This window comes from Dipodomys merriami, unplaced genomic scaffold (genome assembly GCF_024711535.1).
Source record: "Dipodomys merriami isolate MVZ:Mamm:240054 unplaced genomic scaffold, mDipMer1.0.p SCAF_31, whole genome shotgun sequence".
Taxonomy (NCBI): Eukaryota; Metazoa; Chordata; class Mammalia; order Rodentia; family Heteromyidae; genus Dipodomys; species Dipodomys merriami.
In genome coordinates this window covers 5,406,814-5,430,916 of record NW_027204604.1, presented here as the reverse complement: position 1 = coordinate 5,430,916, position 24,103 = coordinate 5,406,814, and the positions used below count along the sequence as shown (strand labels likewise).

The following is a 24,103-nucleotide window of genomic DNA, read 5'->3' as shown; positions in this document are numbered from 1 at the left end:
AGGCAGGTGTTTTAGAAGTCCATTTTTCTCCAAGTCCTTTTTGTTTTTTGATTTTTTTTGAGTAGAGTTTCATGTATTTGCCCCAGCTGGTCTGGATTGTAATATTCCCATTTATGCTTCCCATGTGGCTTAAGATGACAAGCATGTACTACCACACACAGCTATTTATTGGTTGAGAATGGTGTCTTGATGAACTCTTTGCTGGGCTGAACCTTGAACTGCTACTGCTATCCTCCTGATTTCTGCCTCCAAGGTAGCTGGGATTATCGGTGTGAGCCACCACACCTGGTTTTAATGTGTCATTAAAAAAATATAAAATTGATAAATGCTCCCTAAACTTTACCCCATTTATTTACATGAATAACTTAAATCTGATAAGGCAGAATTTTTTAAAGAACAATGTAGAAGATTTCATGGATAATCTTGAAATCAGTAATAGAAAAAAAGTCATTTTAGCTCGATTATTTTTTAGAAGTAATTTCTCAGATTTTTCTTAAAGCTCCTGGAGCTTTTTGATAGTGAAGATCCCAGAGAACGTGACTTCCTGAAGACTGTACTGCATCGAATTTATGGGAAATTTCTTGGATTAAGAGCATTCATCAGAAAACAAATTAACAACATTTTCCTCAGGTAAATTACATATTTATTTGTTGCAACCCCTACACACACACACACACACACACACACTCACAAACAGACTTAAATATCTGAATCTACAAATTAAACTGAATTTTTTAACTAAAAAAATTTACCTATAGTACAAATATCATTTGTTGCATCTTAGCTTTTATAAACTGGTAACTTGCAGTTTTACTAATGAATAGTAACAATGAGGACCATTTTTGATAGGTAATACCAATTAAGGTTTATTGAGAGAACAACTTTTTAGAGAAATGGTTTTCTGTTTCTTTGGGCTTTTGTTTAAAAGATTTTCTTGTATAAGTATTACTTAAACCCAACAGCTTGTAAAAATACTTTCTTTGGATTTTATTTTGGTTGGTTGTAGAGCTTGAACTCTGGGCCTGGGTGCTGTCCCTGAGCTCTTCAGCTCAAAGGGAGCGTTCTGCCACTTGATCCACAGCACCACTTCCAGTTTTCTGGTAGTTAATTGGAGATAAGACACTCATGGACTTTCCTTGCCCAGGCTGGCTTTGAACTGTGATCCTCAGATCTCAGCCTCCTGAATAGCTAGGATTACAGGAGCAGGAGTGAGCCACCAGTGCCTGGCTCTTTGGATTTTTTTTGACCATTAAGTTCATATCATTTACTACTTCATGCATGTTAATCTGTTAAAATATTTGCCTCACATAATGCAGTTTCACATTTACACTCACATTTCAGGTTAATTGAAGACCTAGGAAATTAGGCTAGTGCGCCCATGTTACAACACTGAGATGGGTGCTGGCTAGCTTCTCCAGGAAGAATCTTCCTCCAGGCTTCCATCACCTCCTAAGTTCACTTCAGCCATGTGTGACAGCTGTTTTGTCTTGCTTTATCATTTGGGTTTGACGTTCATGCTTTAAAGGAGATCTTAATCTTGGAAAGTGAGGCAGCAAATGTCATGTGAGGTCTAGAGAAATTCGAAACAACTTTGAGCAAATCTTTCTTTTACATATGCAGTATTCCAGGTGAAATGACATGCTGTTATCTTACAAAAGCAAGTTCTAGCAAAGGTATACATGACTTAATAGTAAATAGCTGTTTTTAGAGCACTATGAATTAAATGATTTTGAGCAAAATAGCTTACAAAGAAAATCAACCTAAAGCCTGTGTTTCTTAATGTTACCCTTTGGTTTGATTTGCCTTGCCTGTTAGATGACGTTTTCTGACATTTGATTTTTATTCCACCTCTCTATTTTAAACTCAGGTTTATATATGAAACAGAACATTTCAATGGTGTTGCTGAACTTCTTGAAATACTAGGAAGGTAGGTCAGGTTGAATTTTTTTTTTAAGAATTAAGTAACTTTGAACATTTGTACAAACATTTTAGTTAAAGAAATAATTTCCCATTTTAGAGCTTAAATATAGAGCACAACACAAAACCTCAGGTTCAATCCCCAGCATCACAGATAGACAAGACAGACAGATGGAAAGACAGAACTAAGACTTAGCTTTTAGATTATGAAGTTTTTAAATTATGAGTTTAAACGGGTCAGCAAATTACAACACTGCTTTACAAGATCTGTCAGAGCAGCCTTCCTGCTATGAAGGTCTGGTATGTTTTATGCTTGATTTTGCTAAATTGCACATGAATTTGCAGGTTGTGGTTGGGAAGAGAGAAACTATGAGTGTTTGTTACATTAATGCTTGTATAGATACAGATTCCTGACCCACCAGTGTTTTTATGTTTTTGGTTTTTTTTAAGAATCTCTTGTCCTTTTGTTTTTTGTTTTTTTGTTTTTTGTCGGTCGTGGGGCTTGAACTCTGGGCTTGGGTGCTATCCTTGCACTCTTCAGCTCAAGGCGAGAGCGCTACTGCTTGAGCCACAGCAACACTTCTGGTTTTCTGGTGGTTAATTGGAGACAAGAGTCTCACGGACTTTTCTGCCTGCGCTGGCTTTGAACCGTGATCCTCAGATCTCAGCCTCCCCAGTAGCTAGGATTTCAGGCGTGAGCCACCGGTGCCCCGCCTATCCTTTTGTTTGTAAAAACATTTTGCCTTTCTTATTCACTACATAACACTTTTTGCTTGAGTAAATGGAAACTTCGACTGCTGTTTTAAAAAAATTCAGTCTCCTTTAAATAGTTAGAAAATTACTACAGAGAAAACTACTTCTTAATTTCAGATTATCCAACAAAGGAAAAAACTACCCATTTATATTTGGGACATACTGAAAATTCTAACATACTGTGGCATTGACTCTCCTTGCCTTTAAGGAGGAAAAATAGTCCACACAAAGTGAAGCAGACATTGCACTGAGGCAGTGGTTGGCAGCCCTCAGTGGTTGGCAGCCCTCAGTGGTTGGCAGCCCTGATCTTCTCTGGGGATCATTGAGTGACTTACAGGAGCAGAATTCATAGGATCAGTCTTTCTAAAGGAGTCTGAAGGTGAACTGTCACATACCAGTCTACTCACAGACATGACACCTTGTAGAAACAAAGTCATAACTACTTAACCTTCCCCTACCTTTCTTTCCCTCCAGTATTATCAATGGCTTTGCATTGCCACTGAAAGCAGAACATAAACAATTTCTAATGAAGGTTCTTATTCCTATGCATACTGCAAAAGGATTAGCTTTGTTTCACGCTCAGGTAAGTTTTCAAAAACATTTCAAATAACATACATACTATTTCTACAACCAATTTTTAAGAGTATTTAAAATATTATTTACTAACTACTTTCTCAAGAAAAAGTGCCACCATTTCTAGACAATGTATATGCTAATTGAGAGCCAGCTTTTTTTTTTTAACAATTAGTTTTGAAACTTAATGTTTTAGCCACAATGTACTGCAAATACTGCTGTTCCAGAGTTTTCCATGTAAAACCATGAGAATCAGTGAAAGTGGAGAGAATGATGGCAGTTTTAAGTATAACTAAGCAATTAAGTTTTGTACAAAGCAAAATTTCATTACAATTATTAGGTAAAGTGTTACATAAATCTCTAAGTATTGTAAAGTGTTGTGGCATTTAGTTATATAAGAACACTGTAAGGTTAGAAAAGTTAATATAAAGCCGGGTACTGGTGGCTCACGCCTGTAATCCTAGCTACTCAAGAGGTTTGATGATCAAAGTTCGAAGCCAGCCAAGACAGGAACTAGTCTGTGAGACTCTTAACTTGAATTCTACATTAAAAAGCTGGAATTGGAATTGGAGATGTGGCTGAAGTGATAAAAGTGCTTACCTTGAGCAAAAAAGGTCAGGGACTCGAGGCATCTAAGCCTTGAGTTCAAACTCTAAGACTGGCACGCGCACGTACGTGCGCGCGCACGCGCACGCACACACACACACACACACACACACACTAAAATAAAGTTAACACAGAAAAAATAAGCTTACTTATAATCTGGCCCAAGCCCTGATGTAATTAGCTATCTGACTTTGAATAAATTACACACCTATAGAATGTTACTTCTAACCAATATAACTTAGGTAGAAAAGATTTTGGTCTCTTAGTATTTAGAAGATAACACATCAGCATAGCATACCTGTAGAAACCGCTACTGAGAACTAAATCATTAACTTGAGATGGTTAACTTTACAGTGAGAAATTACTACTAAAAGTATCTTTTTTGAACTAGAAGTAACTAGTAGGATTAAAAAGTTGGATGCACTCACATAATTGTGAGTATATTCATGTTTTATATCTCAAAATAAACTAGGGTTAAGTTTTGTTAGCTAAATATTAAAAAATGCATCCCAAAAGTTACTTTCCTCATCAATATTTGTAAACTTTACCTTACCTTTCAGCTAGCATACTGTGTTGTACAGTTCCTGGAGAAAGATACAACACTGACAGAACCAGTAAGTGTTCTATTAATGCTCTGTGTATATATTTATTTGGTCTGAAGTAATAGCTAGCATTTCATTATAGCATTCTGTTGGCTTTTACCAGAGTATAATAATACTGTATCTTTTCTTTTTTTGGAGGGGAGGGGCCTAAAAGGGGTGCTGGTAATAGAATTATAAACATGAGCCACCAGTGCCTAGCAACTCTACTTCTTTTGTCCACAAAAATGAAGGTTGTAATCCTAGCTACTCAGGAGGCTGAAATCTGAGGATTGTGGTCCAAAGCCAGCCCAGGCAGGAAAGTTCATGAGATTCTTATCTCCAATAAACTATTCAGAAAAAGCTGGAAGTGGAGCTGTGGCTCAAATGATAGAGCACTAGCTTTGGGCAAAAGAAGCTCAGGGACAGAGTTCAAGCCCCAGGACTGACCAAAAAAAAAAATAATAATAATAAAATGAAGGTTCAGGAGAGTAAAAAAATGACTAGTTATCATGAAAACTGACTAGTTATCATGAAAACTTTCAAGAAATGAGGAAATGGAGTTAAATAAGAACAAAAAAATAAAAAACTGAACCTTGGTAAGGATTTTGTTTTGTTTCGTTTGTTTTTGCCAGTCCTGGGGCTTACCTCAGGGCTTGGGCACTGTCTCCGAGCTTTGCTTTTATTTTTATTTTTTATTTTTTTTATTTTTTATTTTTTTGGGTCCGGTTGTGGGGCCTGAACTCTGGGCCTGGGCGCTGTCCCTCAGCTCTTCAGCTCAAGGCTAGCACTCTACCACTTGAGCCACAGTGCCACTTCCAGCTTTTTTCTTTTTGCTTATGTGGTGCTGAGGAATCGAACCCAGGTCCTCAGGCATGCAAGGCAAGCGCGCTACCACTGAGCCACCTTCCCAGCCCTCCGAGCTTTGTTTTTAAAGCCCGAGGCTAGCTTATAGTTTTTTTTGTTTTGTTTTGTTTTGAATTTTGGGGGGTTGAGAGATAAAAGTCTCATGGGCTTTCCTGCCAGAGCTGGCTTCAAAACATCATTCTCAGATCTCAGCCTTGTAAGTAATTGATTATAGGCGTGAACCACTAGCATCCAACTCAGTAGTATTTGATTGAAATTATATTAAACTCATGAATTAGTCACAGGAGAAATGTCTATATAACCATTCATTATGAAAAGCATATTTTTCCATATTTCCATCTGACTGTTACTGATACTTAATACTATATATTTTTTTTGCAGGTAATCAGAGGACTGCTGAAATTTTGGCCCAAAACATGCAGTCAGAAAGAGGTAGGTTTTGTTCACGAAAGAAAGTAGTGCATTTCAGTAGAACCTTTCAATCACAAGGCTGTAACCCTGCTGCTTGGGGCTGGCTGTATTGCTGTGCTATAGGTGGAAGCAAGGAGATCTGGCACACGATGAAACTGCCATCCAGAGCTTTTTTCCTTGGTTCATACTTCTGTGTGTTCCAGTGCTAGGGCCTGGGCACTGCCCCTGAGATTTTGTGCTCAAGGCTAGTGCTCTATCACTTGAGCCACACAGCTTTACTTACAGCTTTTTGGTGACTAACCAGAGATAAGCGTTTCATAGACTTTCCTGCCAGGGTTGGCTTTGAACCTGAGTCTCAGATCTCAGCCTCCTGAGAACCTATAATTACCAGTGGAAGCCACTGGCACCTGGCTTCTCAATTTATATTTTGTAGATAAACCTCAGTTATATAGTTTATAAATTAGTATCATAATTTGTCACATTGTTTTTTAAATTTTTTTAACTTAGGTGATGTTTTTAGGAGAAATTGAAGAAATCTTAGATGTTATTGAACCAACACAGTTCAAAAAAATTGAAGAGCCACTTTTTAAGCAGATCTCCAAGTGTGTCTCCAGTTCTCATTTTCAGGTATGTTTTCAATGACACCTTCCTCATTTTATACCATCATTTCTTTCTCTTTGAATTTTGACCTTTCTGTCTTTTAGGTTGCAGAAAGAGCCTTGTACTTTTGGAATAATGAATATATCCTTAGTTTGATTGAAGAGAACATTGATAAAATTCTGCCAATTATGTTTGCCAGTTTGTACAAAATTTCCAAAGAACACTGGAATCCGTAAGTTTTTTTTTGTTTTTGTTTTGTTTTGTCAGTTGTGGGGCTTGAACTCTGGGCCAGCTCAAGGTGAGCGCTCTACCTCCTGAGTAGCTAGAATTACAGGCATTAGTCACTAGTGCCCAGCTCCATATGTTTGTTGGTCACATTTTTCTTGTGTTGTCTAACCTTTTTCGCATTTGATTTTCTCATATATAACAACATACAGATTTGGAACTTATATCAAAAGTTAACATCATCAGTTATATTCTATACACAGAATGTATACATACACATTTTTAATAAAGTTAGAAATATATGTATGTCTGTGTACTTCAGTATATGGCTTAAGTTTCAACTGAAAATAGCACATCTTCCAAAGGTTAACATTCTGTACCAACTGTGGCCAAAGCCTATTGAAGAAACCAGCTGGCCGTCTGTGGAAAATACACAAACTACTGTAATGCAGACTTGTGCTGACAGATCTGTTCCCAGTCTAGTCTATAGGCAGTTCCAGGAGAGGCTATAGGACTTAAGGGCACAGGATATGTGAAACACATGGTCTATCTGCAGTCACATCCTTATCTTGATCCTGCTTTCTGCTTTCCTTCTTTCAAACTGTACTAGTTGGATCTTTTTCACCTTTTTTTTTTTTTTTTGGGTCCAGTCATGGGGCATGAACTCTGGGCCTGGGTGCTGTCCCTCAGCTCTTCAGCTCAAGGCTAGCACTCTACCACTTGAGCCACAGCACCACTTCCAGCTTTTTTCTTTTTGCGTATGTGGTGCTGAGGAATCGAACCCAGGGCCTTAGGCATGCAAGGCAAGCGCTCTATACCACTGAGCCACCTTCCCAGCCCTCTTTTTCACCTTTTAAAATTACCTACAATTTCATATACGAGATTGTAACAGACATGAAGATCCAGAACGTTTTTAGCTCAGTTTTAAGTATGATAATGTCAGACAACATTTAGCCCATTTTAGAACAGGGTTACGAATGATTCCTCTGTTGGTATCGTTTCAGAACCATTGTAGCACTGGTGTATAACGTGTTGAAAACGCTAATGGAGATGAATGGCAAGCTGTTTGATGACCTTACTAGTTCATACAAAGCTGAAAGACAGAGGTATTTGATATCCTAAGTTATATATAAAATCAACATATTAAGTTAAACATGTTTGTTTTAAAAAAAAGGTATGGTCTCTAAGTTAATTATGTTTATAAGTCAATACACATTAGGCATCACACTTTGATAGCCTCTAAACATTAGTCATGTCTAAATAAAGTTGCCCCAGTAATTTTATACATTTGTTAAGCAGTAAAAAAACAGGTTCTTGCATACTTAATTCCCCTAGTATTAGATTATAATTTTAATATGGATCATAAATCCTGTTTATCTCATTCTGAGCCTAGATTTCATCAGTCTCATAGCATGTGTACTATGAAACACAATTCATGCTAAATTTTAAATATTAACTTGTACAATTTGATTTTTTACATTTATGAAAACTACTTTCATACACAGACTTCTAGAGAGTTTTACTGTTCACTGGCTCCTAAGTGCTTGACAGTTCCATTGCTGTGATTGTAGTGTTTTAAGGTCAGCATACTTCTCTTATGGGATGAGGGAGACTGGGCGAGCGTGCTAGCGGCATGTTGTTTCTTGTATGATGTATATTGTAGATGACAAATGGATTGGCAAATTATTTTGTTGAGAATTTCATAAATTACTATTTTTTAATTGCTGCCTTAACATATTTATTTTAGGCTTAAGGTGAGCAGTAACCACTATACCTGAGTCTACCATCATTTGAGAATAAGAGCTATCATTTTCTTATATTACTGTCTAGTTTATAAAAGCTGATATTGTTTTTACTTCAAATTCCTAATCATGATTTTCTTATGTTGAGAAAGGAGCTAGCCCTTCTTCAAAGCCATGCTAGACCATCAATAAGTAATTCAATGCATTTCTCTTTAAGTAGTCAAGTTCAGGCAGGAATAGAAATTAAGTACATGATGTGAGCTCTGGGAGCAATGAGAAAATAGATTTAAATTCCTAAGAAATATGTACACACACACACTTTTGTGGTACAGATTTTGAGCTCAGGTTCTTGCACTTGCTAGGCAAGCAGCTCTTGTCACTTGAACAATTCCTGTGTCCCTTTTGGGGATAGGGTCTGCTGGCCTTGAATCACAGCTCTCCCAATCTTTGCCTCTCAAGTGGCTAGGATCACAGCATGAGCCACCATGGCTTGGTGAAACTTACACCTTTAAAATGTTTATTTTACATGACTAAGAATGTTATTACTGTATAAATCAGCAAGTCTTTAAAAGATTTGTTTTTAAAATGTAGCCACAAAAATAGTCTTAAGTGGTTAGAAAGTCTTTTTTTTAATAATCTAGTTCAAATTATTTAGAAATGTTTCCCTTAGAAATGAAGTTGCAACTGTTAAAGCAACCAATAGGCATTTTGACTTTCAGTGTGTTTGAGATAATACTGAAATTTTCATTTGACATATTAAGAGCAGGAGTTATTAAGAAACAACCTAGTGAGATGTGGGATAAAGACTGCATCTGCAGGTGAGTGCCATAGTCTACCTGTCTGTGGCAGTGATCCAGACAACCACAGCTCCTGCACAAATTTAACATGGCAAGAGTAATGTATGAGCGTTCTGCCATGCTGTATTCAAGGGAAAGCCAGCACTCACATAGTACTGCACTCAGAGTAGAGCAGAGATGCACATAGTTATACTTGAGTGACAGGAAGTAATAAGATGCTCTAGGCATCTAGACAGCAGCACTTTAGAGACAGATAAATGAAATGTGAGTGGGGTGTTCTCCAGTAAACTGCCAAGTAGTGTCTTACATCAGCTTCTGAAATAAGTTCTAATTACAACAATCTTGGTTTATCTACAGAGAAAAAAAGAAGGAACTGGAACGTGAAGAATTATGGAAAAAATTAGAAGAGCTAAAGCTAAAGAAGGCTTTAGAAAAACAGAACAGTGCTTACAACATGCATAGTATTCTCAGCAATACGAATGCCAACTAACAGCCTACCGCCTCTATTGGGTAGGCACAGTTTTGTACACTTTTTTGAAACATGTAAAAATTGCAAAGCAAACTTCATCAGTATAACTAAAAGGCCAACTTGTTTTTTTCTGGCAACTGTAAGTGATGGACTAAACAGCCCCGTGCTATATCATGGCCACAGTATATTGTAACCTCTGTCTAATCATTGATTTATTGTGTCACTTCTGAAGTTTCACAGAAATGAATATTATCATCTATGATATGAGTGAGATAATTATGGGAGTGGTAAGAATTATGACTTGAATTTTTTTGATTGTGTTGCACATAGATCAGTAGTCTGCTTTGTATATTTTTCCCTTTTATAATGTGCTTTTCACATTGCTGCAAACCTTAGTTACATCCTAGGAAAGAATACTTCCGAAAAGAAAACTAAGGTGCCATCCTTTCCCTGCCCTTTGTCTCCCCAGGAACATGATGATGAGTTCCCTGCCTAAGCCCACCTTCACTAAAGATCTTAATTGTACTCTGGAATTTGAGCTTACTCTTAAATCTCTAGGCTTTTAAAGCACAAACTATAAATAAAATGGGAAAGTAAACCAAAATTCTTCAGGCTGTCCCTCATGAATATCCCCATCAGCAGCAACGCCCTAGAGTGCACACAGGTAACTAGTGGCTACCCAGGTAATGCTGGACTTGCCTCTCAATTCATTCCTCCTCTTCCTCCCCGAGGCTGGAGGCAGGGCCTTTCCAGTCCTCCCAATCTGCCTTCCCCCAGGCCTATTGACCCAGGGTGGAGGTTTTGAGTCCCACAATGTGGTGATGCTGAATGCTAATTGTCACTGCCAGCTTTATTTAAAGGAAATGCAGTAGCCTTCCTCTGTAGAGTTCTGAAAAAGTTGACTACATAGAGGCCTTGTATGTTTTTACCTAGTCAAGTATTTCTCACATCTTTTGTTATCAGAGTACCATTCCAATCTCTTACCATGCAGTTGTGTGGAAACTGTTTTATAATGAAAGATCTTCACTGGGGGATTGAGCAGCATTTAATAAAGTCTATGTTTGTATTTTGCCTTATGTCATTTTTGCTTTTTTTTCAACTCTTAAGCTTAAGCACACAGAAACCTGCTCCCCTTTAACATATGTACTTAACCACATTTATAGAAAATGAAGACATATTGTGGGATACATTATAATTAAAAGAGCAGGGAGACTGTAGCAGACATGGCCATAATGTTCTGACTGCAGATGTTTAAAACTAGCGCAGGTTCTGCATAGTACTCATGGGTCACTTTGCTCTTCTCTATGGCCCTGAACCATTCAGTACTGTGGCTTAGATTTTACCATATTCTCAATCAGCAGGCCCAACAAAGTCAACCTGTCACTGCTGAGACTAGAGATTTCTTCCAAGACCCAATATTAATCCCAGACCAGCCAGCACTGCTGATGTCTGTGGCCAGCACAGTTATAAGGATGATCCTACCACACAGTAGACTCTGAAGGCAAAGTCTTAAATCAATTTGTAGAAATCGAAGGTTTGGGGCTATTTATTTTATTGAGCAGCCAGAGTGAATTTTGATAATTTGCAGCTATGAGTAAACTTATTTTTCTTTGAATAAACAGTATTACTCAACTTTCTATTTAGTAGGTTTCTCAACTTTCTACCATACAGGAAATATTGTTTTGGTATGTTCACTGAAGCGAACCCTTAGATATTTTAGTGATTTTTTTTCTTTTTTTTTTTGGCAGCAAGGGGATCAAACTGAGACTCATGCATGCTAAGCACATACTTTATCACTGAGCTACATTCCTAGTCCATAGAAATACTTTTTTAAAAAATCATACACTTGCCGGGCGCCAGTGGCTCACGCCTGTAATCCTAGCTACTCAGGAGGCTGAGATCTGAGGATTGCGGTTCAAAGCCAGCCCGGGCAGGAGAGACCGTGAGACTCCTATCTCCAATAAACCACCAGAAAACCGGAAGTGGCACTGTAGCTCAAGTGGTAGAGAAAGCGCTCGCCTTGAGCTGAAGAGCTGAGGGACAGCGCCCAGGCCCAGAGTTCAAGCCCCACGGCCGACAAAAAAAAAAAAAAAATCATACACTTGTTTTTGAAATATTCTTGACGTAAATTTTTTAGGCTTGGCTTTCAATTTGAGATTTTATAGAACAACCTAAAGTTGGAATTCCCATATTTTTTTTGGCAGTCGTAGAGTCTGACCTCTAGGCCAGGGCACTGCCCCTCAGCTCTTCAGCTCAAGGCTAGCACTCTACCACTTGAGCCACAGTGCTACTTCCAGCTTTTTTTCTGCTTATGTGGTGCTGAGGAATTGAACCCAGAGCCTCAGGCATGCAAGGCAGGCATTCTACCACTGAGCCACCTTCCCAGCCTGGAGTTCCTGTGTTTTTTAGGAACAGAAAGGTAGCAGGGAACTTATCTTTCTACAAGTTCACTGTTAATAACTCAACAATTTCTTGCTAAGTTCAATGGAAGATTAAAAAAAAAATGTCTTAAATATATGAGTTGCTCTCTCTGGATAATCTTACAGGTTAATCATGAATCCAAGAAACACTAGTATGTCCTTTTTGGATGCAACAAGCATGTGAATAATTTAAAATTGGAAGTAATTTTTATTACCAACCTTCAGCCAATGTAAACAATACCTAGGTATAACGTCTGTCAAAAGCTAGACAAGCAGCTTTCTAGGTGGGTGCTCTAGGACATTGTTTTGACCAGATTATTCACTAGGTATGGTATGTTGCTCATCCTGGTGTGAGTTGCCATGCCCAACTTACCTTCCCTGGAAGCAAGGATGACACATGTCAGGAATCACGCGCCACCTTTTGTTTGTGGAGATCATGACATAATCGTGATGCCTGTTGGCTTAGCAGATATTCATATTGGCACATACATTCCTTTTCTATCAATTCAACTTTTATTTACCTGTTAATGAAATCAAAATATACCGAGTAGGCACTTACTATGTACATTTGTATTAGTGGTTTGGGGTGTTAATCACTAAACTCACATATACCTGAACAGAGATTCTAGCCAGAGAACTAGGTGGCTAGTTAGGCCATAAGAAATGTAATCACTAGTTTCAAATAGTTGTTAATGTCTCATTTGCTATTTAACAAATGAGAGAGCTTGTCAGACCCTGGTTAGCACTGGGAGATAGTGCCAAAGTCATAAGGGTTTTGCCTTTCTTCGTTGCATACAGTGCAGAGGTTCTAAAACGTGACCCACACATTTTGACAGTCAAGGTTTTCAGTAAAAACCACACTCCTATCTGTCCACTTTAAAAACCTCAAGGAAAAGCCTAAAGTAGAAGTGCAGTCTTAACTGTCCCCTATTGGAGCCTAACTATACAGTGAACCAAATAAAAAAGGCATATCTTCCACAAACCTTGCTCCTGCTCAAGACATCAGACAGCTCTGTACAACATTAATAATTTAAGTATTTAAATAGCATTCAGGTTATCCATTGGATATTTTCCATTAAGCTTGAAACAGCCTCTTTCTGGGCTAGAAGTTCCAATCTGACAGGCTGTTCCTCCCTGCAAGATCCCTTTCTTCAAGTGAGTACAGGATTGCTGGTGGCTCCATGATTAACACAGGCATGAGGAGGACTTCTATTAACGTAGCAGTTCTGTAAGGATCAAGGTGACTTCAGCTTATGTGGTTTGTAGCTTGGCCTCTTCTTTTAAGATACCGCTTCCTAATTTTAATCATCCACTTCACACTCAATTTGGCAAACTCTGCTGCTTTAAATAATGCCAAGAAGGCTCCACAAAGAAGAGCAATTGTGTTCCAAGGATTGGCTGTGATTATCTGTGAAACAGAAGCAGCAAACAGGTTACTGGGTTGCTCTAATATTCTTTTTTAAATTTTATTTTGGTGCCAGCACTGGGGCTGGAGCTCTGTCCCTCAACTTTTGTGATTAAAGTTAGCACTTCATCACTTTTTTGCTTATTAATTAGAAGTTAAGAATCTCATGGACTTTACCACTTGGCTCTAAACCACAATATTCAGACCAGCCTCTTGAATAACTAGGATTACAGGCATAAACCACCTGCATGTGGCTTAACCTTTTTTTTTTTTTTGTCAGTTGTGGGACTTGAACTCTGGGCCTGGGCGATGTCCCTGCACTCTTCAGCTCAAAGCAAGCGCTCTAACCACTTGAGCCACAGTGCCACTTCCAGTTTTCTAGTTGTTTATTGGAGATAAGCGTCTCATGGACTTTCCTGCCCAGGCTGGCTTTGAGCTGTGTTCCTCAGATCTCAGTCTCCTGAGTAGCCAGGATTACAGGCATGAGCCACTATTGCCAAGCTAACCTTAATTCTTTTTTTTTTTTTTGTCGGTCGTGGGGCTTGAACTCTGGGCCTGGGCGCTGTCCCTCAGCTCTTCATCTCAAGGCGAGCGCTCTACCACTTGAGCTACAGCGCCACTTCCGGTTTTCTGGTGGTTTATTGGAGATAGGAGTCTCACGGTCTTTCTTGCCCGGGCTGGCTTTGAACCGCGATCCTCAGATCTCAGCCTCCTGAGTAGCTAGGATTACAGGCGTGAGCCACCAGCGCCCGGCTAACCTTAATTCTTAAATCACACTATTATTACTGTCTTCCTAGATTAAGGGACTGTACAAAAAATACCTGGGTTCTAAAACTCATACTTCATTCAGACTACACATTTAACGTTCACAGCTAGTCAGAAGAAAACAGACTAACTCCTATATAATGAAGTGATTCTGAAAGGAAAAATTTTTTTCAAAAATCTCTAAAAGTAAGACTCAAGTTTAGTGCCAGTAGCTCACAATTATAATCGTAGCTACTCAAGAGGCTGAGACCTAGAGAACCAAGGTTCCAAACTAGCCAAGGCAGAAAACTGTGAGACTCGGTCTCCAAAATAACCAGCCAAACACCAGGCTGGAGGCATCACTCAACTGGTATAGTTGACCAAGAAAGCCAAGTGAGAGTAGGCCCTGAGTACAAGCCCCAGTACCTGCACACACCCAAGTCCAACATTGAACTTCAATTTTTGTGACCTGATCCAACAATAAGTGGCTCTGATTTGAAGTCAATTTTCCTAAAACTATACCTAGGCCCACAAGAAGTGTGGTTCTCTTTTCTTCCATCTTATTTACCTTAGTTTATCTCCTCACAAACTCACGCTACAGACTCCTTCATGCATCTGCCTCACACTGCCCTGCCTGGGATGCTGTCCTCCTATGTGGACTCCTCATCCCTGAAGCTGTGCTCCCCTGACCACTCAGGCAAAACCCTCTCGGGTATAGTTCGACAGCTAATGTCGGCCATTAGTCGTTTAAACCATTAGACTGTTCCTCAAAAGAGGAGCATGTGTTAAGGCCCAAGTTTTATGCTAGACTTCTGGATTCCCAAGGTAACAATAGAAAACATCTGTAAGCCCTGTTCTAGTGGTTAACCTGAGTAGTATAAGCCTCTGTGTTCACATATGAAAAATGGCTATTACCACCCCTACCAATCAGGATTACTCAGAACACACCTAGAGGAGGGGGCCATACTTACACACTTCAGCTATGATCCTTCTACTGCCATGTATCCCTCTGCACAGACTTACTTGATCATAACAGTTATGGATGTTAAATCCATCTCACAGAATCCCTGACCGGGAGCTGAAGCTTATATATTTGAGCTTTGAAATTTCTTCCTGGAAGCCATGATCACATAAAGTCCTTTTGTGTTCGTGTAAATGACAGTCTTTAGACCTGGAACAGGCTTGGGAGGCTAGTGTGCCAATGTTCCTTGAGCAAAGCTGCTCTTATTTCTCCTTCCAAGATGTCAGTCTCAAAAGGTGGCATTAATTGATGCTTTAATTATTTGTACTTTTCTGCTGCAATTTACCACCAATAAAGAACCACTGAAGAATGACTTTTAGTGGCAATTTATACAATAACTAAATGCTTTCTACTTCTATTACTCAACTACTCTGTGCTAAGTACTGCTAGATCCCAGATAAAGGATAAACCCAATGGTATTTCTGCCTTCCCAGAAACAATACACTAATGACAAAGATCACTCTAGTGGGGAGGAATAAACACAAATTACATGTAACATGCAATGTCATAAATATAGAATGCAAGGTGTTTTATGCTATGAGAGCCAGTTAAGACTTATCCTGCAAGGATTAGCCAAAATGCATCAGAAGAGAGAATTTGCTCTCCAATTCTTAAATCATACTCACATCTTGGACTTTCTGTATGAAAGGATCTTTCCACTCGAAGACCACAAAGAACAACTGAATGCTTTTCTCAGCAGCTGGCCTCTGGTCATTGTAGTTAACCACACTGGTCTAGAGGCAGAGGAGAGAAAGTTACCATCTCTGGACCCAGAAAGAAAACAAGAAGGGATCTTAGACCTCAGCTCTCTGGATCTGGTCTTTTGGAGAAAAAGCCCAAAACTCTCAAATTTTTATTTTTTATTTTTTGGTCGTGGGGCTTGAATATGGGCCTGGGCGCTGTCCCTCGGCTCTTCAGCTCAAGGCTAGCGCTCTACCACTTGGCCACAAGGCCACTTCTAGTTTTCTAGTGGTTTATTCAAGGTAAGAGTTTTCATGGACTTTCCTGCCTGGGCTGGCTTTGAACCACGATCCTCAGATCTCAGCCTCCTGAGTAGCTAGGATTACAGGCGTGAGCCACTGGTGCCCGGCTCATACACAAAATTTTAAACAAATATGGAGCCAAGGCTTTACCATGGTTTCCACAGTTCTTTGAGGAATCAGGATCAGTGGTATGCAATAGGCATTTTGGATTGTCACCAAAATCTATCATCTGGTGTCTGTACTCAACAAATAAGTCACAAATAACTCCCACATTAGACTCACAAATGCAATAGGATATCCCAAATTCCAAAGTTAGGGCTGAGTGTTTCAACCTTTCAAATCTATTGGGACAAAGTATAGCCTCAAATCCACCAGCAAGAGATTTTAAGTATCTGGTGGGCCTACAGGGTGAGATCTGGCTATCAACTACTGTGTGGTATAATGGAGAGTAGAAATGTTGCAGAGGGAGCTGGGCCAGATATGTAGGCACACTACCTGATCCTAGTCTCAGCTTTGCCATCTGGAAAATGGGATAAAATGTCTGCCTCACTGCAGCATGGTAAGGATTAAATGAAATAATCTATTATTAGAGATGTCAAGACTGTCAAGATGTCAAGAGCTTATGGACCCTGCCAAAAGTTTTTGAATTTAGACAATACAAGGCATAAAAAATTCTCAGTCATGGTCTGAGAATGTGGCTTAGCAGGGGAGTGCTTACCTAGCATGCACGAAGCCCTGGGTTTGATTCCTCAGTACCACATAGAAAAAGGCAAAAACGGCACTGTGGCTTCAGTGGTAGAGTGCTAGCATTGAGCAAAAGAAGCTCAGGGGTAGTGCCCACGCCCTGAGTTCAAGCCCCAGGACTAGCCAAAAATAGTAATAAATTCTCATTCAACCAAGCACTAGTGGCTCATGCCTATAATCCTAACTACTCTTGAGGCTGAGATCTGAGAATCATGATTCAAAGCCAGACAGGGCAGTAAAGTCTATGAGACCATTATCTCCAATTAACCACCAAAACCCCAAAGTGGAGCTGTGGTAGGTAGCTGTGGAGCTCAAGTGGCAGGCTAGAGCACCAAAAGTCAAAGGCAGCTCCCAGGCCTTGAGCTCAAGCCCCAGGGCCAAAATAAAAATGAAAAATAAAATTAGAAAACACCAAAAGTCTCATTCACAGGCTCACTGGGGTTTCTACCTCTAGTTTTAGAACACAAGTTAGTGCCAAAAGGGGAGCTGGTAACTGGACAATGACTAAACACCTCTTTGGGCCAGAAGAGAATTTGAGGTAGAGTATAAAATACAAGTCCCAATGACAGGTAACTTACCAAATAGAGAGTCCAGGAGTTTTCACCTTAGTGGGGGAAAATAGCTTCTTCCTTCAACGGTATACAAGCCAGGACTCAGGAGTTTCAAGACTGACCCACAACAGTCCCTAATCAGGTAAGTGCATTCACTTCTAGAGAAGGCCCTTCTATTCCAATCCATACCTATCTTAAGCTGGCCCTCAGAGGTGCCTACATTGACACCTCTGAGGAGGAACAGAGGGCAAGATCCTTGTACAATATACAATCAGCCTCTTCAGGTGGACATAGGAGGGCAAAGCACCACACCTAGGTAGAAACCTTAGAGGCAAGCGGGGTCATTACTTCTGCTTTTGACAACCAACACTTGCCTCAAATCTCCTATCTCTAACCCCACCGCTAGGCCTTTTGCCACAGTCCTCCCCAGGAGAGGAGGATCACAGGATCACAGACAGCCCCTACTATACCTGCTGGTTCTATCAGTAACCCCCTGGCTCCAGCCCTAACATACCTCCTGATGACCCCAGCATACCTCCTGACTCTAGGCCAGTGGGATGAAAGCTTTGGGATCAACCTTTGTTAATAAAAAATACCTGAGCATATACTCAGTTTAAATTTATAATTTTACGACTGATGTCATTGCATTGTTCTAATGCAATGAGTACACACACACACACACACACACACACACACACACACGTCAACAGAATGTTAAAAGGAAAGTGGAGATGTGACGCAAGTGGTATAGTGTCAGCTGAGCAAACAGGCTGAGCAAGCTGAAGGTCCTGAACTCAAACCCTAGTACTGTCAGGAAAGAGAGAGAGAGAGGAACCATAGTCTATTCCTCCTCCTGCATCCCAGTGGTCATCACACAGGATTGCAACACCACTGTCTCGTCTCCTCCCTGCAAATACATTCGCTATGCAGCCACAAACCACATAGCACTGCTAGGTCTAGGTGATCAGGTACTTCTGAGCAAGTCACTGTGACAACTACAAATATATAGCTGTGAGAACCAGCCGCCAGTAAAGACAGTGCCACCACGCACTGCCCCCAGAAGAGCACTCTGCCCTGGCATATGAAGCCAGGGATGAACCTCCAGGTTCCCATCCCTTCCTGAAGGACTATTAACCCTTGAGGACCTAATCAAAGGACTTGTCACTGCAAAGTTTCCTCCACCTCACACAAACATGAGAAAAGTACCAGGAGTTCTAAAGCAAACCCAGGGCCACTCACCTCTTGCCGGAATTCCACTGCCTCCCGTCCATCCTCCTCCTTGGTCTCCACCAGTGACATCTTAACCCAGGTGCGGAAGCCCCCAGAGAACTTCCAGCTGGAGTAGGCACTCTCACAGGCCTGCATGAAGCCTGCCCTGTCTGGGCTTGGGGGGCCGGGAGAAGAAAGGTCCAGGTTTATACCTGACAGCAGAGGCCAAATGCAACTAGATGCAAATTCCCCTGATGGCACAACCAGGATGGGGTCCACTCCCTGCATTCTCTCCAAGCTCAGTTGCCTCAGTGGGGCTGTTTGCCAGTCGAGGGCAAAAGCCCCACCCCTGCACTCCTGCCATTTGGCTTCCAAATGGAAAGTTGTTTCCATCCTTGAGGCAGTAGCACCTATGCAGCACCTGGTGGGAGAGCTCCTCCAAGCACTCAGGTTTGCAGAGCTCACTGAAACTGGTGCTCCTGACTCCTCGGAGAACTGGGCTTCAGTGGGGCCAGGGCAGCCCTTGCCATTGCCTCTCAACTCCCTCTGGAAGTCACAGAGACAGGAAAAGGGCTCCAGGAGTGATTCTCAGTGGGATAGAACAGCACTCTTCCAACCCAGTGTGGTGCAGATGTAGCAGAACCAAATGCCCTTGAGCAAGCAGGAAGGGTTGAAGTTTGGAACAGGAGCTCAGGGCTTGGCGGATGGGGTGATCTGAAGTCTGCTGTCGGAAGGCCAGCCAGATCAGGTGTGAGCCGAGCAAGAGAGGAAAGGGCAGGCAGCAGAAGAGGTGAAGATGCTAAGGCAGAGGCAGAGGCTCTGAGAACCCACAAAAGATGCTCCCTTCTAATAGGCACTCTGGGCTCCAGTGATGGCATCACTGCATACTCCCAAAGCAGTGTCTAGAGCAGATAGGAACTTTCTGATGGCCAGGAAAAGACATCATTACAAGTAAAGACCTAGAGCAGCTCGTAGGACCTGCACCATCATATCCAAGCCATTAATGCCAAAAACCTGAGCCCTCAGTAAGGGCAAGACAGGTGCATGAGGCTGGGGAGACCAGGCTCCACGGACCAGACCACGTGATCTGTTCTTAACAGTGCTACAGGCATGGAGCATTCCTCAGCAGGTGTGCTTAACTGCTATGAGTTTAATGGACCCAGCTCATGCCAGCCTTCCTCCCCTAGGCCAGTGAGCCATCTGCCACACTGCTCCCCAACCCTCAGGCCTAAGTCGCTAACAGGGAGATGAGCAAGGCTGGAAAAATGCCAAAAGACAATATAGCAGAATCACTGTGAACTCCTAAAGGCCACCTCTGCAGGAACTCCTGGAACGAGGAGAAGAGGAGGTAATCGATAGCACTGAAGTCCTCATTGCTCTGGTTCAGGCGGAACTGGAGGAAGACTAGCTCCCGCTTCTTTACTTCCCGGGGGCCCCGGACAATCAGGGCAACTTTCTGCAGGGATACAAAGGCCAGAGTCTCAGTCCCGGAAATCTATGTGGCCCCTCAACCCTTACCTTGGGCACAGAGGCTCTTAAAGCAAGTACAGACTACAGCCCCCAGCAGTCTCCAGTGATTTCTACCAGACACTCCTGCCCAGGGATGCAGGTGAGCTGACTCACAGCGAGCCAGTCTCAGCACAGTGCTCAGAGCCAAGCTGGGTGTGTTGCAGCCTTTGGCCCCTCTGTAAATCACTGGCCAAACTATGGAAGCTCACCATTCTTTAGTATGGATGTGCACTTGTATACATACGAATGTTTACTTCTAGTGTATCATTTTCCCTTCCGTTTTGTTTCTAATGTCATAAGGAACCTTCAAACAAAATACAGTGGATAAAATATGTATGTCTTTTTAAGGTTTCTAGGGTTTGCTTGCTAAGGTAAGCCCATATTCTCCCCCCACCTTTTTTTTCAGCAGTACTGGGGACTAACCCCAGAGTTCCACACTTGCCTAGCAGCAAGCAATCTACCACTTGAGCCACATCTCCAGTCCTTTTGCATTGTTTGCCTTTCATAGTCTTGTACTTTTGCCTGGGAAGGTGTTGAATCTTGGTTGGTCCTCCTGAGTAATTGAGATTAAAGGCATGCATCATCCACTGTCATCTTGGTTTTTTTGTTGTTGTGTTGTTGTTTTTTGGGGTCCGGTCATGGGGCCTGAACTCTGGGCCTCGGCGCTGTCCCTCAGCTCTTCAGCTCAAGGCTAGCGCTCTACCACCTGAGCCACAGCACCACTTCCGGCTTTTTTTCTTTTTGCTTATGTTGTGCTGAGGAATCGAACCCAGGGCCTCAAGCATGCAATGCAAGCGCTCTACCACTGAGCCACCTTCCTAGCCCTGTCATCTTGTTTTTGAGATGGGGCCTTGCTAATTTTGCCTGGCCTAGCCTAGAGCCAAGAACCTATCTCCAGTTCCTGAGTTTATCTGTATTTATTCACTGTACTTTTAATATCTTTTTGCACTTAGATACTTAAAACCTTCTCCAGCCCTCTCCTTTATCTGACGTTAAATTCAGGCACAGAGCCACTATACAACACCTGCTCCTGATTCTAACACAGTCAAACAGGGGACTCAAGTCACTACATCACACAGCCCCACCCCTCAGCTCTGCCGTTTGCACCAAGGACAGGGGCTCATCCCACCTTCAGCAAGCCCTGACATCAGTCAGCTGAGGATAAAGCCCTCACTGACCTTATTGGATGCAGGTGAGGCAGTCATGTGGACATCTGGCCAGGGACTGAGTATTCATGGCAACAGTATGAGGAAGAGAATAGGGGCACTTGAGTTACAGAGCCAGCAGGGCACACGGGCCCAGCGCAAGCTGAAGACGACGAGCATTACCGTGGTCTGATTGGAGAAGGGGTGTGTGTAGTTGATCCTCTGAGTGGTGCAGTTTATGTCACCGGGCTGGCCAGGGCTAGTCAGAGGGGGAATGACTTCGTAATGGTGCTTACAGCTGATCAGCTGGGCCTGACCAGGATACAGGGCAATACCTGGGACACAAACAGAAAAGCAAATGTCAGAAGTCACAGTCCTTGCCACACCTGAAACTACCACATACCTCCTGATAATCTATATTCCAGACACCTTTACTGACTGCCAAGAAGGGAGGGAAAATGACTTGGAAGGCAGTTTCAGTTTCATTGACATCAGTGGCCCCTCAGCAAGCCCCAATCTGGCTGGAACATAGCCTCCTGTGCCCACAGAGAAGGACTCTGACACCTCCTAGAGCAATGAGCCCAAGGATGCTCCCCAGGCTCATCACCCACTGGAAGAACTGCTGGCGGGGGTTGGGAGTGGGGTTGTCTTTGAGGTATGGAATTACCTAGAACTCATTCTGTCTCCGGTACCTATTCTGTCTGGACTCCAAGTATATGGGTCATATCCTGAGTCCTCGCCTCTGCCAGCCTAGTCACCTGGGATGAGGAAGCATTCTGACCTCATAGGCTAAAGTGCTGCAAGCAGCACTAGCATCAGACCACCAGGGTATAAGACACCCACAGAGACAGAGCAGATGTACAGAGAGGACAAATGAGAGAAAGGCCAGCAGATGAGCTGGAACCATCACACTTAGTGATGCTGGAGACTGTCAGGGAGCCTTGGGCAGAGGGAGGCCCAACTCTAACTCTAACCTATGAGCAGGCCATCTTGAGGGTAACTAGAGGAAGCCTTTGTACAGAGAAGGTGACAGTCACCACATGACAGAGAAGGTGGCAGTCACCACATGGGCAGAGCCTGGGCCATGGGCAGAGCTTGAGCCACAGACCAGGGGCTCTCCATTCACCCTATCCTTCCAGAGCATGGATGCCAGCCCCTAATTCTGGTGTACTGTCCACTCTGTCAGAGATGACTTGCCACTCAGGGGTTGGACATACAAATGGGGCAGGAAGGGACACAAGGTGGCCTGGAGAGCTGCTACTTCCTTTGAATGGCTGTGCCACCACCATCCCAGACTATGCTTGATTCACACTTCCTCACCTGGTCTCTGGCTGCATCCAGGCTTCTTTCTCTCCAGAAGTGTCTCCCTACCCCAATCACTGTTCTTGCTCTTGCTGCTTACTGCTCCTGCCCCTCTCAGCACAAATACTGCCCACCTCATGATTTTCAAAGCCTAGTTCCAGTGCATCTTTCTTCCTAGCCCTCCTTCCCACCCCAATGCTGCCAGAATCCTCTAAACTCCCCACACCTTTTGAGGCCTGATGGTGGCCACAAGTATAGGTATGAGCCTATACCTGGACCCCACCTCACTTATAACATCTAGCACTGTGCTGGCAGCTCTGGGAGGATATGCCAGCTGATGCCCCAGAGCTGGGCCTGACACCTGGCCCAGCAGGCTCTACCTGGAGCATCATAGCGATCCACCTCCTTGTAAGACACGGACATGACAGGGTGCTTGAGCTTTTCACGGAAGTCTGTGATGGTTTGGTAGACCAGGAAGACAGCCACAGCCATGAGCAGCAGGTAGATGAAGATGAGCAGGACAGAGAAGACGTTCTTCAGGCAGGCCTTGCTGAAGCGGATGCTGCTAGAGGCAGACTCACTGTCCAGGCCTGGCAACAAGACACCGGACTGTGACCTGAGCCTCAGAGGCAGGGAGTAGCCAAAGACAGTCAGTAACCTCCAGGTCCTCACCTGCCTTACCCGAACCCCCGCCATGTACCAGGCCTTCCACTCCATCCCAATCATAGCAAAGGGAACCTGGAGACATTCACTGCACACCACTCTTCAGGCACTGGGATGAAGAGTGTCTATGGTGTTTACCCTCTACAGGGGTAGGTGATTACAATCCAACAGGTGTGCTGACCCCAGCCTGCCTTCCTCCCTTCCCCATCCCTCCAGTCCCAGTTCTACCCAAGGAGCAGAGCTTCCTGTTCCTCTGTCCTGCCCAGCCTTGGAGCTGGATGCCTGGTCTGGACACTATCCCCACAGCTGATGCTTAACAAATCCTTCAGGTTTCACTTAGAAAGACCAGCTCCCAAGGAAGACTTTCCAATGAGGACTTTTTAGAGCCTTTCCTCCTGGTCCCCAGGGCACTCGACGTGTCCCCTACTTCATCCCATGGCAGTACCCTAGAGTTTCGTTTTGTTTTTGTCATCTTTCTAGACTACAAGCTCCATGAGGACAAGGGCAAGCTAGTCTCATTCATAACTGAACTTTAGGGCTTCACTGTGCCTCAACACAGCAGCATTGTATGCTTACATGGCAGCTGATTAAACACATCTAATGTCATTCTTACAACAGCTCTGCCCCCATCTCACAAACCATCCCAAGACCAGAATGCTGTTATGGTCTGAACTGTGTCCTTCCATTTCAAGCCCCATAACCCACAATGTGATTGTTATTAAGAGACCAGGCCTTGAAGAAGCTAATTAAGTGAGCTCATGAGGTGAGGCTCGGACCCAATAGGACTAGTGTCATCAAAAGAAGAGAAAGAGACATCAGGATGTATATACGCAGAGGAAAGGCCACCTGAGACAATGAGACAGTGGCCT

At 42.6% G+C, this 24,103-nt stretch overlaps 2 protein-coding genes across 7 annotated transcripts in view; one reads left to right on the top strand and one right to left on the bottom strand.

The window, feature by feature from the left end:
- Positions 1 to 10,614, top strand: part of Ppp2r5a (protein phosphatase 2 regulatory subunit B'alpha) — a 55,501-nt gene extending 44,887 nt beyond the window's left edge. For both annotated transcript variants that reach the window (XM_070041540.1, XM_070041541.1), the window contains exons 5-13: positions 500 to 630; positions 1,868 to 1,927; positions 3,145 to 3,253; positions 4,410 to 4,463; positions 5,676 to 5,726; positions 6,213 to 6,332; positions 6,410 to 6,537; positions 7,535 to 7,636; positions 9,427 to 10,614. In XM_070041540.1, the coding sequence (XP_069897641.1) occupies positions 500 to 630; positions 1,868 to 1,927; positions 3,145 to 3,253; positions 4,410 to 4,463; positions 5,676 to 5,726; positions 6,213 to 6,332; positions 6,410 to 6,537; positions 7,535 to 7,636; positions 9,427 to 9,559 (888 nt within the window). In that variant the 3' untranslated portion in view covers positions 9,560 to 10,614. The remainder of the gene's footprint in view (positions 1 to 499; positions 631 to 1,867; positions 1,928 to 3,144; positions 3,254 to 4,409; positions 4,464 to 5,675; positions 5,727 to 6,212; positions 6,333 to 6,409; positions 6,538 to 7,534; positions 7,637 to 9,426) is intronic.
- Positions 650 to 24,103, bottom strand: part of Pacc1 (proton activated chloride channel 1) — a 32,447-nt gene continuing 8,993 nt past the window's right edge. For 2 of the 5 annotated variants that reach the window (XM_070041542.1, XM_070041545.1), the window contains exons 3-8: positions 22,952 to 23,161; positions 21,453 to 21,604; positions 19,929 to 20,071; positions 18,646 to 18,790; positions 15,755 to 15,862; positions 12,940 to 13,366 (exon numbers count right to left, since the gene is read on the bottom strand). In XM_070041542.1, the coding sequence (XP_069897643.1) occupies positions 13,205 to 13,366; positions 15,755 to 15,862; positions 18,646 to 18,790; positions 19,929 to 20,071; positions 21,453 to 21,604; positions 22,952 to 23,161 (920 nt within the window). In that variant the 3' untranslated portion in view covers positions 12,940 to 13,204. Of the gene's footprint in view, positions 1,571 to 12,331; positions 12,480 to 12,939; positions 13,367 to 15,750; positions 15,863 to 18,645; positions 18,791 to 19,928; positions 20,072 to 21,452; positions 21,605 to 22,951; positions 23,162 to 24,103 lie in introns of those variants that run through there. The other 3 variants (XR_011376312.1, XM_070041543.1, XM_070041546.1) reach the window with 3 other exon arrangements.